This window comes from Bos taurus, chromosome X, assembly GCF_002263795.3.
Source record: "Bos taurus isolate L1 Dominette 01449 registration number 42190680 breed Hereford chromosome X, ARS-UCD2.0, whole genome shotgun sequence".
In the NCBI taxonomy this organism is placed as follows: Eukaryota; Metazoa; Chordata; class Mammalia; order Artiodactyla; family Bovidae; genus Bos; species Bos taurus.
This window is the reverse complement of record NC_037357.1, coordinates 8,327,939-8,347,098: the sequence shown is the minus strand read 5'-3', so window position 1 is coordinate 8,347,098 and position 19,160 is coordinate 8,327,939. Positions and strand designations below refer to the sequence as shown.

General features: G+C 34.9%; 1 protein-coding gene across 8 annotated transcripts in view; it reads right to left on the bottom strand.

Moving 5' to 3' along the window:
* STAG2 (stromal antigen 2) overlaps nt 1-19,160 on the bottom strand; it is a 129,827-nt gene that overhangs the window by 61,189 nt on the left and 49,478 nt on the right. For all 8 annotated transcript variants that reach the window (NM_001354660.1, NM_001354661.1, XM_024988254.2 and 5 more), the window contains exons 3-6: nt 15,958-16,036; nt 12,624-12,788; nt 5,862-5,958; nt 1,559-1,635 (exon numbers count right to left, since the gene is read on the bottom strand). In NM_001354660.1, the coding sequence (NP_001341589.1) occupies nt 1,559-1,635; nt 5,862-5,958; nt 12,624-12,788; nt 15,958-16,036 (418 nt within the window). The remainder of the gene's footprint in view (nt 1-1,558; nt 1,636-5,861; nt 5,959-12,623; nt 12,789-15,957; nt 16,037-19,160) is intronic.

The following is a 19,160-nucleotide window of genomic DNA, read 5'->3' as shown; positions in this document are numbered from 1 at the left end:
CCAAAATAAAAAGCCTCTGCCATCAAATAAAACTTTATTCTGATAAGCAAAGATATAGTCACTGAATTTCTTTAAAACAAAACTGAGCAAAAATCAAACCAAAGTTGCCTGTTTTAATGATTCAACATGATGAAATCATATTCCCAGCCAGTCTAATAGATTCATGTATGACTTATAAACAATCAAAGGATTACAATGTATGTTTTTATTAGCTTCAGGATATCAAATACTCGGCAGATGTAAACAATAACTTTTTTTAAGTGAAAACAAGCTAGAATGACCTGTAAAGACAGGTACTCAAGTATTCCTATGTATAATATGGGGCATTCACCAACAAAGATACACTAAGGTCCTCCATAAATCATTAAAAACAAACAAGTCTTAAGAATAAACGCAGAGACCAATACTACATAGAAATTTCTGACAAGAATGTCCTAAGGTCATTATGGTTTAGTAAATTTTTTAACAATTAAATTTTGTCATTAGAGCCATATATTTTAAAAAATTTTAAGTAAAGCCACACACAAGTTGAACTATGTCTCATCTGAAAATAAGATCCCAATACTCCACAAAAAGGTTTTCTTCTATTTTCTGATTGGCTCATTTAAGCACTATACTGAAAAGGTAGCATCTTAACTGTTGTTAGCAACTTGGTTTGCTGGTATTTCCAAATCTTATTTCAGGTATCTTATTTCAAATAGCTATTGAGAACAAAGTTCTCACTAAAACATTTAATATCAGAAGGTTAAAATAACACCATTCCTCATAATTACATCTCAACAACTTAGAGACTGATTAATAGCACTTAGTGATCATCAAAACCATTTTAACAATTCTTATCTTTCAGAAAAATAGTTGAAAGCTCCTTCATCTGAATAAGGTAAAAAAAAAAAAAAAAACCATATAAAACTCAAATGAGAAAGGCTTTCTACTTAAAAATTCACAATGAAAAGTTTTGAAGAGTAAAAACTACTGGGGCTTGAATACAGATGTGAACAAAACAAACAAAAATCCCTGCCTTGACGGAGTTTATATTACAGTAAATCTAAATATGTCTTTATTGGCAATAATACTTCAAAGACATCACTATGATAATCAACTAAGGTCTAAGCTACTATTTATTATGTATTTATATTGTTCTTGTTATTCACATGTGAAACATAAATAAGACTTTAAACAATAAAATATACCTGCATGCATTTATCTTTGCCTGAGCTTACACATGCTCATGGGCACTTAATTTTATTCTCGGTTGAAATTTTAATTTTTTAACAAAAGAGCTAACATTTAGTTCTTACTATGTGCCAGACATTGTAAAATGCTAAGGAAGTTTTCAAACATTGCATTCAGCTTTCTTAAGAGCCCTTTAAGTATTTGTAGCTCCATTTTACAGATGATGAAACTTACGCTAAGACAACAATTTGCCCAAGGTCACATGGCCATCATTTAACTGGATTTCTACTACCAAAGCTTTTATCTACAACACTAATATTCAAAATTTTATATTCTGAAGATCAAGGTACATAAAATTATCACAATATTTAGGGTATTAACTTACCTCATCAAACTCTTCAGTCATTTTTCGAATTATTTCAGAGTTCTGCATATGTCTAAACATTTCTGCTGTGACAACACCTGAAATTTCAAAGAGTAAGAAGTTAATACATGGTAAATAAAAAAATAGAGAACTTCTAAGTCCATCTCTAACACTAATATGTCTACAGTCACACAATAAGGTATACTTCTATATCACGTGATCTTCACCATGATACTCAATCCTATAAAGCACAAACACCATTCTCAACATATATAAGAAAACAGACCCACACTTCTGACAGGTATCTTCTCTTTCTTTTCATGGAACAATCAGCCTTAGCCATTTCTACCTAACTCACTTTACTCACTCCTAGAATATGTATATTGGCTAAATTCTTTAATATAAAACATATGTCATCAATAATGAGGCAGCCATCTAGGATAACATTTAAAGCCCTGAGGATGAACCTGAAGAAAATAAGGGAAAGAGTAATAGGAAGAATTCACTTTGGGCAGGTTTCTTTATTAAGCACAACTGTACATAAGGCAACTGTATCCCACCATCCACCTCAAAGGACTTCAAATAAACAAAAGTAGTAAGTTGTAGTTCCTGCTCATCCAGAAGTCTGTAACCTAGTTGTAAGTTTAAACAAAGAATAATGGGGTGGGGGGGTTGGCAGGGATAAAGTATTAAAGGTAGTACATAATAAATGCCCTAATGAGTGGAAAAACCAAGATAGGCTAAAAAAAAGGAAAGAAAAGAATTGAGATTTGAGTAAGTAGGTGTTTCACAGAGAAGGAATCTGATAGTGGACATTTCCTTTTAAAGGAGGATGGGATAGGAGGGGAGAAAGGATACACATTACAAGTAGTAGTATAACTGTATCACTTTGTTGTATACCTGAAATTAACACAACACTGTTAATCAAATATTAATATGTTTCAAAAATAAAAGACAAGTGTAAAAGTTAGCCAGGTATATGTCAAATATCAGAAAAGGAATTTCTAGGGAAAAAGTATGAGTAGGAGACAATGCAAGAAGTCATACATGAATTTTCATTGATAGGGTGTCACCAAAAAAAAAAGAATAACTGTAAAAAGTGAATTTTTTAAACTACATTTCTATATTATTTATACTTTGCCAGTCTAATCACTATGAATACTATAAATATAATAATATCTAGAAGGATGTCTTGGGACTCCCCTGGCAGTCCAGTAATTAAGACTATGTGCTCCCAATACAGGGGGCACAGGTTCCATCTCTGGACAGGGAAGTAAGATCGAGCATGGTGCAAGGTGTAGCCAAAAAATAAAAGAATGTCTTGGTACAGGAAGACGAGATTTATTATAAAAATTAGATACAATTAATAGATGTATTTCAATTGACCAAGCTCTATTTTGTGTATGTGTGCATGTGTGTGTATATAAAACTAAAAACAGCAACAAAACATCATACTGTCTTTCCAACTCCTAATCTGAAAGAGCAACAGCTATGTGAGCTCCTTCTCTATAGACATGCAATTTAAGACCTTCCAGTAGTCCAACAAAGCCAGCAGAATTAGAACATGAACTAACATCCACTGAGCCTCCTATGCACCGGCCACTTAAGCCCTGAAAACAAGCCTGTATAGCAGGTACTATAATCCTGGCTTTACAAATGAGAAAACTGATGCTAAGGCAAAGAGAAATTATAAATAATTTCTGTGACATTATTAGTCAACATCATGTTGCCCAGCCCCAGGTGATATCAATTTATACTGGTACTGTAAAAGAACCCTTACTTACCACCTTAAAAAAAACAAATGGTTGTTTACAAATAATAACAAATTTGGAAGCAAGCATGATTTCTCCAGCTAAAGAAGCACATTCTCAAAAACGTTTTGAAGGAGTTTTTAATTTTTATTTAGAGCCATGAATATATCTCAAAAACTTTCCATACTTTATACCCAAATACTGTAAATTTGGTAATGCTAGAGAACAAGTAACTCAATCCCTGAAATAATTTATATGAAATAAACATTTAGATATGTCAAAGTAAACATATTGCATACAGCTTGACAAACTTCTAAAGCTCCTCCTCACATCTAATAAATCATGTAACAGTCATAAACTCAAATATAAAGAGAAAAGAAAGTGGCTGTCACAAACTTCATGCATTTAATTCTTCTGAGGCAGGTATGAAGGAGCCATCAGGACACCAGGCCAGATCCCACTGCCTTAAAAGTGTGGGGGACATGAAATGAGTTATTTAAAAACTGGTAAACTGAAAAGTGACAGTCAACCAGAAAAGAAAAAAGGAAACAACATTGGCTGCAGAATCACCAACCACAGAGCGGTCTGGAGCCACTCAGTGTGGGGCCAAACATCTCTCCACCTACCTCAAGAGCTACAAAAAGCATTAACTACAGTAAAATAACTGACACTCATAATAACAATCCTAGATCCACAGGAATAGGTTAAAGTACACTGTATATACTTAAATATGTGTCTAATTCATTTAAAAAGGAATTCCATCAAAATATTTTTTGAGTATGTTTAAGTACGTAATGACCTTAACATGGTAAAATCCACTTTATGACTCTTCCATGATTCTAAAATTATTATTATAGTGGTGTTTAAGTTTTCAATACCTTCAATTTTAAAAAATCTTCACAACCTGATTTATGATAAGATATATCCAACTGTTGAATGGTTAAGTTCCTTATTTATAAATACAATGAGGCCAGAAAAGGAATGTATCCGATAAAGGGAAAACGCTCTGACTACGGCTTTGTTTTAAAACTGCTTATTTAGAAACCTAATCAGGAAACTATAATGGATCAACTAAGACTGAATTTCAACTCATCAAATTATTTCTGGCACCTGTTCAGTTGTTTTGTCATCAACCTTCCGCTTCAAAAAATTTAAAGAGAAAGGACATGGCCCTTAATTACATAACACAATAAACACGTACTTGTGCCCTTCTATTCCAGAAAGATGGAATGGACATGGGCAAAATAAAAATAATATCAACATATCTCATTTTCTAAAGAGTTTATCTGGTTTATCATACTGTCATTACCACAACACTTCCTCTGAGCAGATTCAGTAGAATTTTCTAATACTGATACGCAGATATTTCTAGCTAAGAAGCTGAGTAAACTAGGCAACTCTCTGTACTCTAAAGTTCAGACGTTTTTAAAAAATTCTCAAAACTGACCACATTAATGGCATTATGAAGACCATAGATTCAAGAAGTTAACAGATTTGTCTATCAGGCCTCACATATAACATTTAATATGAAGATCGCACTGAAAGTTGTGATCAACCCTATAAAATGCATCAGTTCTTATAATATTACTTGTTTTCCAATTTCAATGACAGGATTTTCAAAGAAGTTTTATGGAATTAAATGAGTAGATTGCTTCTTGGGATCTTTTCTTCAGATCTGTTTAAACCATTCTTTAGCATCTTAATTTTTTCCATCTATTTTTAAGCAATCTTCCCTCCTCCTGACTTCTAATGCCCATGTTTTTGGTGCCATTTTCATTTTTAAAAAGAATAGCCTTGGAAAACTCTGTAACATTTATTTGCCTGTGCATTTTTCTTGTAGAATTTCAAGGATGGGCCAAGTTTAGGGAGACAGACTAGGTCAGAACCTGCCCATGATCTTGACTACTTCATTTACGGATTCACATCAGGGTATAAGACTCCCCAATTTACACAGTTTTGTCCCTCTGGCCAAATGTGTGCACTGTAAGTTTTTGTCTCAGGAAAGACATTTCTACATTTTATATTTTCCATACTCTTAATTCAAAATCTTTTAAAATAAAGTATAAACACTTTAAACAAGACCCCACTCCAGAGTTTCTCTTTTAGGGGAAAAAATCTGGAAATTTCACCAATACCTTACTTAACTTACTTAGTTACTTACTTACCTACTTACTTACTTTCTTACTGTAATTCATGGCACTTTTTAACTCCCTACACTTTACAATTCCCTGCCACTTGAACCTGTATCTCTTCATTATCTTCTTCCTCCCTTCTTAATCCATTTCTTTGTTCCTAAAACCAGATGCTGAAAGTGGGAAATATATCTAATAAAAGTAACATAACATTATAAATTACCAAGTTCTTCATTAACTTTCACATAGAATCCAACAGTCTCAACAGACTTCCTCTCTTCGTTCTTTACTCTTTTTACTTTACATATTTTGTATAGTTATAATGCAAATAACTCAACATCTTGGCATTATTTTCCACACAAAATGTTAATAATCTTTAGGTGAAACAAAAAAGAAGATAACATTTGGGAATATTCTGATTCCAAAATAAATATATCTTACCTTTACAGCCTGAACACTGAATAAAAAAGTTGATGAGGTCAAGAAGTGCTATATCTCGGTCATGCTTGTATGACTCTATCCAATCATCTACTACCGACTACAGCAAGAAGGGGAGAAAAAACATTAGCTTTTTCTAACATTCTAAGATTTAATTCAGATCAACGTCATTAAGATGCAACAATAAGTGGCATCACATTACTTCAATAAATACATATTTGTATACCAAAATTTACATTTTAACAATAAAATGAAATCAAATTCAGTAAATCCATCACCTGATTATACATAACGATGATCCATCGTCCTTAACTTTTGAATTAAAAGGAATCTGAAAACGGTAGGAATCAACTTTATAAACTGAAATTTCTTAGTGATATTATAAACATCTTAGAAAATATTAAAATAGTTGACAAAAGTATTGCACTTAGTAGTATCTAAATATTTACAATGCTGGTGGAATGAAAACTTTACAAAATTTTTAAAAAGAAGTAAATGCCTGGGTCAATGAGGAAATGCAAATAAAATAACACTTTTTCTCGAGTGAGTGCTAATAATCCCATATTAATAAAAAAGAGAAATTGAAGGCTAAATAAACACCAAAAGAAAGATAGTTCATGAATCTGGAGACCTAATGTTGTTAGATGACAGTACCCTCCAAACTGATCTATAGACTCAATGCCACCCCTATCAAAATGCCAGCTGATTAGCTTCTTAGCAGAAATTGGAAACTTGATCCTAAAATCCTTAGGGTGATGCAAGGTATACAGAATAGTCAAAATAGTCTTGAAAAGAGAACAGTGTCAGAGGACTCACACTTCATGACTTTAAAACCTATTACAAAGCTACTGGCATAAGGACAGTTATGAAGATTACTGAAATAAAATTTCAAGTCCAGAAATAAATCCTTAGACTGACAGTCATTTGATTTTTGACAAGGATGTTAACCCAATTCAACACAGAAAAACTAGTCTTTTCAACCAATGGTGCTGGGACAACTGGACATCTGTAAGCAAAACAATGAAGTTGGACCCTTTCTTACATCATACACAATACTTTACTGAAAATGGATCAAAGACCTAAATGTAAGAGCTAAAACTAAATTTAGTAAAACTAAATTTACAGAAGAAAAACTTCATAATCATGTTAGGCAAATCGTTCTTAAATATTAGACCAAAGGCACAAGATGAAAGAAAGAATAAGTTTGACCTATCCAAAATTAAAACTTTGTTCTTGAAAGGAATCCATTAAGAAAGTGAAAGGATAACCCGCAGAATGGGGGAAAATATTTACAAATCATGCATCTGATATGGAATTTATGCCCAGAAAGATAAAGAACTGTAATTCTGTAATTTTAAAAAGCCAAATAACCCAATTAAAAATATAGGCAAAGGACTGGAATAAGTGCTATATAGAAGATACACAAATGGCCTATATAGCACTTGCAAAGATGATCAATGTAATTGGCCACAAAGGAAATGGAAATCAAAACCACAAGAAGATACCACTTCACTCCCACTAAGATGGCTGTAATAAAAAAAGGAAAGACAATAACAAACGCTAGCAAGAATTTGGAGAAACGGAATGCTAAACCACTGCTAGTAAAAATGTAAAATGGTGCTGTCGCATTGAAAACAACAGTTTGGTAGCTCCTCAAAAGGTTAAAGAGTTAAATGACCTTGCAACTCAACTCTTAAGTATATTACCCGAGAGAAATAAAAACAAACATCCAAACAAAACCTTATTTAGTAATAATCATATAACAGCATTATTCACAAAAGTCAACAGGTAAAAATAAACTACAGGTACATCATGGGATGAACAGATAAACAAAATATGGTCTATCCATACAATGGAATGTATTATTTGGCAATAAAAAATAATGAAGTTGTAACACATGCCACACCATGGATGAACCTTAAAAACATTATGCTAAACCAAAGAAGCCACTCAAAAACAATCATATATTTGTATGACTTCATTTATATGAAATATCCAGAATAGGCAAATTTATATAAAGTACATTCATGGTTGCCTAGACTTTCAGTCCGGAGAAGGCAATGGCACCCCACTCCAGTGTTCTTGCCTGGAGAATCCCAGAGACAGAGGAGCCTGGTAGGAGGCCATCTATGGGGTCGCACAGAGTCGGACACGACTGAAGGGACGCAGCAGCAGCAGCAGCAGCAGCAGCAGACTTTCAGTCAGGTGAGGAGAAAGTGACTGCTAATGGCATGAGGTTTTTTTTCTGGGGATGGAAAAAATTCTAAAATCTGACTGTGGTGATGGCTGCACAACTCTTGTGAATGTACTAAAAACCATTAAATGTACACCTTATAACAGTGAATTTCATGGTTTGTGAAGTATATCTCAATAAAGTAATTTTTTAAAAAAAGAAGAGAACTAAAAAATAATAGTAGTGCTGAGACCTCCCTGGCAGTCCAGTGGTTAAGACTCTGTACTTCAACTGCAGTGGGAGCAGGTTTGACTTTTGGTTGGGGAACTAAGATCCTGCATGCTGCACAGCTCAGCAAATAAATAAAAGCAGTACTATATTCCTTTGTGGACAGAAGAGGAAACCACAAGACAGATAAAAACAATTTTTAAATAAAATTTTAAAATTAGGGTGATAAAAAAGTTAATATAAAAATAAAAACTCAGGAAGGAAAATGTTTTAAGTTAAATACATACGGAATCTGAGTATGAAATGAATTAATAAAATACATACAACTTGATGTACAAAAAAAGAAAAAGGAAATATTATTTAAGACTTATCTGGCTCATGGAGATTGGACATTTTCTTAAAAAATGTTTAATTTCTAGATTTTCGTCTTTTTCTATATTTTATAGCAGCTTGTGTATGTTGACCAACTCAATTTATGAAAGAAACGTTTTTAAGATGATTCTCAAATATGATACAAGCAATAAATATCAAGAGAATATATTACGTGACTATGGAAGTTTAAAAACATGGCCCCAAGTTGTTTGACATTGCTCCTCAAAAAGAAATGAAGTCTATGTCCCCTTCTCTAGAACAGAGTGCAGTAAAAACGACGCTTCCAAGATTAGGTCATAGAAGGCTATTCAACTTCTGCACTGGGTTCTCGCAGCCCTATGGAACTAGACACTGCCTCTCAGTACAGTCTCTCTACCCCAGAAGCTACTTCTTACAGTAAAGTAAGAAGCCAAAGTCACATGGAAGGACCATTTGTAGGTACTTAATGACAGCACCCTTACGTCAGAAAGTGAAGAGGAACTAAAAAGCCTCTTGATGACAGTTAAAAGAAGAGAGTGAAAAAGTTGGCTTAAAGCTCAACATTCAGAAAACTAAGATCATGGCACCTGGTCCCATCACTTCATGGCAGATAGATGGGGAAACAGTGGAAACAGTGTCAGACTATTTTTTGGGGCTCCAAAATCACTGCAGATGGTGATTGCAGCCATGAAGATAAAAGACGCTTACTCCTTGGAAGGAAAGTTATGACCAACCTAGATAGCATATTCAAAAGCAGAGACATTAATTTGCCAACAAAGGTCCGTCTAGTCAAGGCTATGGTTTTTCCTGTGCTCATGTATGGATGTGAGAGTTGGACTGTGAAGAAAGCTGAGTGCCGAAGAACTGATGCTTTTGAACTGTGGTGTTGGAGAAGACTCTTGAGAGTCCCTTGGACTTAAAAGAGATCCAACCAGTCCATTCTAAAGGAGATCAGTCCTGGGATTTCTTTGGAAGGACTGATGCTGAAGCTAAACTCCAATACTTTGGCCAACTCATGCGAAGAGTTGACTCATTGGAAAAAGACTCTGATGCTGGGAGGGATTGGGGGCAGAAAGAGAAGGGGACGAGAGAGGATGAGATGGCTGGATGGCATCACCGACTCAGTGGACATGAGTTTGGGTGAACTCCAGGAGTTTGTGATGGACAGGGAGGCCTGGCGTGCTGCAATTCATGGGGTCGCAAAGAGTCGAACACAACTGAGCAACTGAACTGAACTGAACTGAAGGTACCAGTTCTAGGTGAGCCCAGCCTTCAAGTCACTCCTGACTAGGCACCAAACATGAATAAAGTCTCCAAATGATCACAGTCCCTGCTTTTGTCACCTCCAGGCATTAAAGCTATCTCACCTAAGACCCCAGGCATCATGGATGGAAGCATAGAAGAGACAACCCTATTTACCTCTGTATGAATTCTAGATCCACAGAATCACTAAGCATAATATAAAAAAATGGTTGTTCTTTTACATCACTTAGTTTGGGGTGTTTGTTATGCAGCAATTGATAAGTAGAACAAGGGCTATTCTCATCAATAAGGACACAAAAATATTTAATGAAATCTTACAAAATATCACCATGTCTTATCAAAAAGTTATTCATGAAGCTCAAAACAGAAATTATACTAGAATTTATATAAGGCCACTGTAATAAATACAAATACAAATAGTAAACAATACAAGCTATCATGATGAAATATATTTAAAAATTTAACCATCAAATTGTATACTAAAAACTCATTCAATAAAATTCAACATCTATTATCTAATAGAACTAGGGGCACATGCATGATTTCTTCTTTTTAAAGAATTATTTTAAAACTGACAGTGAGTCCTGTACTTATTCACTCTCATTTATAATTACCGGAATAGGGATATCCTAGGGATCCCTGTTGGGCTGCCATCTATGTGGTCACACAGAGTCGGACACAACTGAAGCGACGCAGCAGCAGCAGCAGGGATACAAAAAAATGAATAATACACAGTCCCTGATCTAGGCATTAACAATCTAGAAGCAAATTCGGACATGTGCACAACTGTAATCTACTGAAAAGAGAAAAGTAAGAAATACGTTCAAGGAGAGAAGGAGATAGAATCCAAGAACGTTCCCCACTAAAAGAGTGACATTTGAATTAGTCAATCCTATGTGATATGGAAGGGAGAAAAATAAAGACTACTTTGGGCAGGACGAAAAAAGCAAGGTCTAGAGGCAGAGAACATACGGTGGCTAGAGAACAGTACGGATGCCATAAAGAAGCCAGGGCTGGGCTGTTAGATAAGGAAGGATCTTAGAAGGTTGTCAACAGAAGACTCTCTTGATCAAATTTGGTGTTAGAAAGATAACACAAGTGGGAGTACACAAAACAAACTAGAGGTGGAGAAATGATGCAGGGAAATCAATGGATACTGTGGATATACTGCGTTTAAGGGGGAAAGTACATTTAGAAGACAAATGGCATAAAGGTACAATCTCAACATATGACAAACCATAAGCAACACAAAAATAAGGAAAATGTTCACTGATATACCATTAACAAAAAGAAATATAAAGCTATGCCAAGTCACTTCAGTCGTGTCCGACTCTGTGCAACCCCATAGACGACAGCCCACCAGGCTCCCCCGTCCCTGGGATTCTCCAGGCAAGAACACTGGAGTGGGTTGCCATTTCCTTCTCCAATGTATGAAAGTGAAAAGTGAAAGTGAAGTCGCTCAGTCGTGCCCGACTCTTAGCGACCCCATGGACTGCAGCCCACCAGCCTCCTCCATCCATGGGATTTTCCAGGCAAGAGTACTGGAGTGGGGTGCCATTGCCTTCTCCAATATAAAGCTAAGCCCTCACATTTTCTATTAAAAATTTCTGATGTGCCAAAAAGTTAAAAAAAAAAAACCTACAAACTAGACAAAAATAGAATAGCCTAATTAGTTGTAGATATAAGTTGAGATTTATGATGGTAACAAAAATGACAAAATATCAGAAAGAAAGATTAATGCATTTAACCACTTAGAACAAAATATTACAGACAAAAAGTACAATATAAATATAAAAAGGAAAGTAACGAAATGGTATACAATATGACAGAGATAATTTATCTCTTCAATAAAATTAATCCAAAATGGGAACTAGAGAGGGGAGGATAATTTTTGAATTAGGGAATGACTAAATAAACCATAGCACAGTAATATAAGACGACATTATTTTTTTAATGTGTACACAAAACAATAATTTAAAATATTAAATAAGAAATAAAATCCACATCCTAATTACAACTATATGAAAGCCAACCATATATGAATAAATGAGTTAATTCAAGAAACTACACTACACTATACAATTGGTGATGGTTCAAAAGCTAACAATCCCTTACATGTAAAAAAATTTTATTTATTAGCTTCAATTAATATTTTATAATAATTTCATTAAACATGTATATGAGTATAGTGTTGATTCAATTTTTAAAAACCACATGGGTATAAAGCCAAAAAGTTTCTGCTGTCATAAAATTATGAAGAAACAAAATTAAGATAATTTGACATGGGTGACTCTAACTTTGTACTTCTGTGCTAAGAAACAGCACAAGTAATAAAATCTGGAATAGACAATAGTGATCAAAATAATTCACTCAAGTGGATAGTGATTACATTAGGTCACTCAACCAAGAATTCTGTATGTGTAAAGAATTTCATGTTTTAACAGCCACTATATAAATTCAGAGGAAATTGAGACATCACAGTCAGGGTTTATAGCAGCATATTTTTTGACCAAATAATTTTTTGTGAGATGCCATTAAAAAAATAATACAGAAGAAAATGACTCAAGACACAGCTTGGTCTTATGTCTGAACTGATAAGATTCCTAGTTTCCCGACTAGTTTGTTGCTTTTCTATAGTAAGTAGTGTGAAAATTTTTTTTTACATATTAGAAAAATCAGGAAAATATTTTATATAACTCACTAAAGTTCTCAATGTACAAATGAACTGGGAAGAACACAATAAACATTACCTGCATAGCACTCTTGCCCATTTTAACAACTTCAAACAACATCATGTTTTCCACTCCATTCTGTTGATGATGACCATTCATTCGGTTTGGACCAGAAGGAGGTTTTCCTCCTCCATTTCCACCTTTGCCCTTCTCTCCTGGACCTTTTTTGCCTTTTTTACAAGTCTGCATAAAGATACAAATTGATTAAGTTATTTTCTTATCCTTGAGAATTCAAAATAAAGCTACAGAAGCAGCTGATAGGGTGCATAATTATAAAATACTCAAACCTGACCTAAAGCAGAGTGCCATACACATGTCATAGTAAAATTACATGGTTATGACAGCCTCTTTGTGGTACCGATTTTTTTCACTTATGCTGCCATATACCTCATGTAACACTGCAGTTTGGAGCACAGTCTCTGTAGATTTGACAGACTACTGGGTCTCAAATTTCTACTCCTGTTAGCTGAAGGATCTTCGGCACATTACTTAACCACACTATGCTTCAGAGAGATTTTCTAATTTGCAAAGTGAGGATAAAAGTAAAAAAAGAAAACAGTGCCTACTTCATATGATTGTTGCTTTAGGGTACAGACTGTAGTGGGCAGCAGCAGTAACAAAACTCTGTGAAATAATTAACTTCTAATTAGTTCAACATTTTAACTTGATAACTATCATTAGTCTTATAAATCACTGCACTGAATTGACAATTCTAAGAAGTTTGAATGGGTATATCAATCTCATTTTTGTTCTGGGCCTTCCCTTCAACACTTATTTATCATGAACATTCAATTAACAAATACTATGGAAGTGAAGCCCCTTTATAAGAAAGTTGTCGATGTTGGGTGTGGAGACTTCATAATCAGTGAAACAGTTGCCCACATGCCCCAGATATAAAACACCTCCAATTTATACATTATTTTTAAAAAGTCACTCCCCATTTCAGAGTTCTCTTTTCTAAAATGCCAGAGTTGTATTAAAATCTTTACAGATTAGAACAGATGATTGACGGTCTCTTCTAGATCTACACATTTCTATGATCTAGAGCAAACTTTCTGTAAAGCATCAGATAGTAAATACTTTTAAGGCTCTGCAGGCCACATTACTGTCTCTGTCACATATTCTTTACCTTTACTATCCTTAAAAAATGTAAAAACCATTCTTAACTCGGGGTAGTATAAAAACAGGCCATAGTTTGCAGATCGCTGGTCTATAGTCACTGCCACTGACTGTATGTTTCCATGCTTTGTTCTATAAAGGGTTCTTTCTCCTTCAAGAATCTAAAACCACCCTACTCTTAGGAACTACTTCAAATCCCTTCCTAACCAATGAGAGATACTACTTGTTAATTTACCTTATTTTGTTAATGATATTCAGTCTTTGTGAACCTAAGTCACTAATTCCTAATTGAAGAAAGAGAGGCTTTTGTCCCCAGCAAAAAAAACAGAAAAAATTTCAGAGATAAGGGTAAAAGAAAAGCTCAACTACAAAGTATATACTAGAAGTATAAAATGTTCATGTTAATTAACATGGAGCTATATATTTTTAATTTATCTATCATATGCCTCAATATTCCCTGTTTGTATGCAAAACTACTTAGTACAATTAAAATGGTTCAATGGATATGCTGTGCTACAAAAAACAATATGCAAAGGCGGACAATATTGGAAGTACAAGAAGTAAACAAGCTAATCTTGTAGGGGGGAAAACCTATTAAGAAAAGACTATGAGGTAGTATATACTATAGTGGATTAAGAGTACCATCTTTCAACAAATGTGGGCTCAATTCCTCAACCATTAAGCTTCAACAGATCTCAGTTTACTGTCTATAAAAATAAGGAAGTTTTCTAATCTACGGGGTTGTTCAAATGTTAGATAATAGGTAAAATTATTAGCACAGTGCATCGAACGTACATGGTATAGGGTCAAAATATGATTACTGTTATAATAAATCTTTGATCTGACCCCCTAATAACCAAGGGCAGTGACTACTCTATTCAGATGCCACTATAAGTCTTATCCCAACTTGCAAATTAAATCAAAGCCAAAAGCAGAATTTCAGTTTTGAAAGATGGCTACAGAACCAATAAAAAATGATTTTCTAATGAATAACTGTTAACTACCCACTAGAGTTATGGCTGTATTTGGGTAGTCATGCGTTAACATGTGTATTCATTCACATGTTCTCTCTCATACTACTACTTTTTAAGAGACTAAGAGTGCATAGGAAATATGAAACACATGGATTATGTGCACTCTAAAAAGATATTCCAAGGACTAGTTAAATAAATTATGTTCCATATATAAAATGTGATACTATGGGACTTCCCTGGTGGTCCAGTGGTTGGAACTTCGTGCTCCCAATGCAAGGGAACCAAGTTTGATCCCTGGTCAGGGAGCTAGATCCCACATGCTACAACTGAGACCCAGTGCAAATAAATAAATAAAAATTTTTTAAAACATGTGATACTATGACACCATCAAAAATTACAGAGGGGAAAAATTCACTGATAGGAAAGCTTCTGACAACATACCATTAAGTTTTAAAAGCAAATGAAACAGTTTGCATAGTTTGATTCCATTTAAGTAAAATTCTACATGCATGTTTATATATGTGTGTATGTTCATCAAAATGTTTACATATTTAAAATGAGAAATTTTTACTCTGTTCATCATACATTTCAGCATTATTTAGACATTTTTAAGTAAATGTGTCATGAGAAAATATGAATCCAGAATTCATTTTGGCAAAGAAAATGCTGAACAAAAAGAGTCATCTTTTGCACAACGTATTTACACATGCACAGAGTCAAAGGTACTTTCCAAAATAATTTAACCATTCACTAAGTTATCCACATCTCTCAGGCTATCCACTCATACTCTAAACTTGCATTCTATTGACTCAGAACTTCACTTTGTTCGTTTTTATCCTTGACATTATTCATAAAGAGTCACTGTCAATAGTAAACCTCATAGGTTACATTTTTAGGGTACTTTAGAGAAAGAAATTTACCAATTTGCTTTATATTGGACTACTCATGTCAGTAAAAATAAAACCAATAGAATATCACATTTTGCTTTAGCATACAATGCTTTATAAAATAAACTACTGGAAATAATGACTTATTAATTCCAACTTTATAGTAGTAGAAGTAGAGAATCAAAAGGTATTTGGTCTAGAAGTCAAAGAAACCACATGTGTTCAAAAGCTTACCATACTTATCAGTGGAAAAAAGCATTTTTAAAAGAAAACAACATCTGAGACGTAACTAAAAATATATATGCATATATATATTCATATGTGTAATTATGAGCTAAAGAACAAAAATAAAGACATATATTCTGTACATACTTTTCCTTTGCCTTGCTTTTGGTTTTTTCCTTCAATGTCTTCAAAATCTGTGTCAGAAGAAAAGTGTGTTTCTGACTCCCTATGACAAAAAGATAAGCAATTATTTAAAAGCTGTCTTAGAAAAGTAAATGGAGTTTCTAAATTTTGCCGTATTTTCTAAAAGAAAGGCCAGGTTAACTCATTACAAAGCTACATTAGTATTAAATGTAATTAAGATGCTTTTCCAAAGTATCATATCGTAGCATATTACCAAACATATAAAATTATATAACACAAAAACATTAATCTAAAACACAAACGTCTAAACATTTCTCGTTAACTTTTAACCAGAGTATAAAAATGAAAACAGGGGCTCTCAAACTTCTAACTCTAAGAAATGTGCTGTTCTATTAGAATGGCTGGTTTCATTTTTTGATTCAGAGATCATGGTGCTCAGGTAAACTGTATTTTAGCACTGCTGCTGCTGCTAAGTCGCCTCAGTCGTGTCCGACTCTGTGCGACCCCATAGACAGCAGCCCACCAGGCTTCCCTGTCCCTGGGATTCTCCAGGCAAGAACACTGGACTGGGTTGCCATTTCCTTCTCCAATGCACGAAAATGAAAAGTGAAAGTAAAGTCGCTCAGTCATGTCCGACTCTTAGCGACCCCATGGACTGCAGCCTACCAGGCTCCTCCATCCATGGGATTTTCCAGGCAAGAGTATTGGAGTGGGGTGCCATTGCCTTCTCCAATATTTTAGCACTAGGTATGAGATAACCTTTATTAGGTAATTTTAGCAATATTAAGGCTCTTATGACCTTTCCTACATCATCCCAAAATATTTATAAATCTAAGTGTAACATGTATTTCTGAAAGACTATACATAAACATTTTTACAAACTAAATCATTTGAAACGGAGTAGGGAAGTATGCTAACTGATGAAAATCTTTTATAAAGTAAAAAGGTAGTGAGCTAGTCAAGAGAACTGTTTCTAGTTAATACAGTACTAGCAAACTGTGTGACCCTGAACAACTGACAACCTCTCAATCTTCACATTTACAAATAATATTTATGCAGGAAACAAGGAACTCTCTGAAGTCTGTTTAATCTCTAAGACACCAATTTATAGTTCTCATTTTGCCCCTCATTTTGGAGTAGAAGGGGTGCTGTGTATAATCCATATTTTCTAGGGCATAATGGAAGTGTGCATATGTGCTTAGCTCAGTCGTGTTGGACTCTTGCAACCCCACAGACTACTGTAGTCTGCCAGACTCCTCTGTCCATGGAGTTTCCAGGCAAGAATACTGGAGTGGGTTGCTACTTCCTTCTCCAGGGGATATTCCTGACCCAGGGATGGAACCCAGGTCTCCTGCATTGCAGGCAGACTCTTTACCGACTTAGCTACGAGGGAAGCCCAAGGGATAATGGAAGTAAATCAATTTAAATATACATGGGTGATGCTTCCTATATATGAAAAACTGGGTCCATCTATCTAAATAGTAGAAACATACTCACCCTTAAATGCTTAAAGCAAGGCATACTTGGTATCTGGGTCACTCACAAAGGCTTTTAGAATTAAAAAACACATAGAAGATAAAAGTTGTACCATTTTCAATGTGTAAAACTATTATCAGTTTTGTTTTTAAAATAAATAGAATCCAAGTGAAAGGCTATATTTCTAAAGCTGCTGCTGCTAAGTCGCTTCAGTTGTGTCCGACTCTGTGCGATCCCATAGACTGCAGCCCACCAGGCTTCCCTGTCCCTGGGATTCTCCAGGCAAGAACACTGCAGTGGCTTGCCATTTCCTTCTCCAATGCATGAAAGTGAAAAGTCAAAGTGAAGTCGCTCAGTCGTGTCTGACTCTTCGCGACCCCATGGACTACAGCCTACCAGGCTCCTCCGTCCACGGGATTTTCCAGGCAAGAGTACTGGAGTGGGGTGCCATTGCCTTCCCCGATTTCTAAAGCTAGTCTTCTCTAATTAAACTTCTTCTATTTCCATTTTTATTGCTATAATAACCAGTTGTCCAGAGGCTGTGAGTTAGGAATACTTTTTATAAATGTAAAATAATGGCTAAGGTGTTAGCAGGGTAAAAAATTACTATTTATAGCACTTACCTACAAAGTTATGTAAGCAATGTATAGAAGATACTGGCAATCCTAACTATGTCCTACAATGCTGAGAGGAAAATAGCCTGTAATAAACACCATTTCCCATAGTTAATGCACCAAAACCTGAATGACTACTTAACATTAACCCTGAAACTCACACCTCTTACATCTTTAAGACTGCTGTCATCAATAATCTTCCCACATGCCTAAATGGCTTTGCAAAAAAAAAAAAAAAATCGAAAATGTTTTTAAACATCCTGGTGTGTAATACTTTTTTCTTCCCCAAAACATGGGTGGGACACTAGCTCCCTTAGAAAGCTCAGTAAATGCTCCAAGTCAGCAATCACTAGTCTTTGCCAATATTCCAATGACCAAAGAGTAATCAATGGCTCAATTACACTCTGAATTCTCATCTCCAGGCTATCCCAACTAAAAGAATGAGCCACTACAGGTTTAATTACTAACTGGAAAACCTTCTGAAGAAAACTGGAGTAATCAGGGTGACAGTCTAAAAATTCCCAAACCAGAGAAGAAATATTCTTCTGAGTCTGTCTTTCTCTATCGCTTCCCTTTGTTTTTAAGATAAAAACAACAAAAATCTATCCTAGGTGAAATTACAATATGCTAATATGTTCACAGAGTATACTGGGTTAACCTTTTAGTGGTCTGAAACTTCAATTAGTCATCTGTCACAGGAATGAATCTTCCACTCCTTTCTCTTTACCCTGCCCCAACCTCACATACCCAATCAAATACTGCCTAGTTTACCTCCACAATAGCAATTTCCTCTTATCTATTATCCTATTTCCACCTGATGCGAAAAACTGACTCATTGGAAAAGACCCTGATGCTGGGCAAGATTGAAGGCAGGAGGAGACGACAGGGGATGAGATGGTTGGATGGCATCACCAACTCGATGGACATGAGTTTGAGCAAGCTCCGGGAGTTGGTGAAGGACAGGGAAGCCTGGCGTGCTGCAGTCTATGGGGTTGCAAAGAGTCAGACATGACTGAGCAACTGAACTGAACTGATTATCCTATTTCAGGTCCTAATTACTTGAGATAGTCTAATAGTCAATACTCTATAACAAAAACTTTTAAAATTATCTCTACT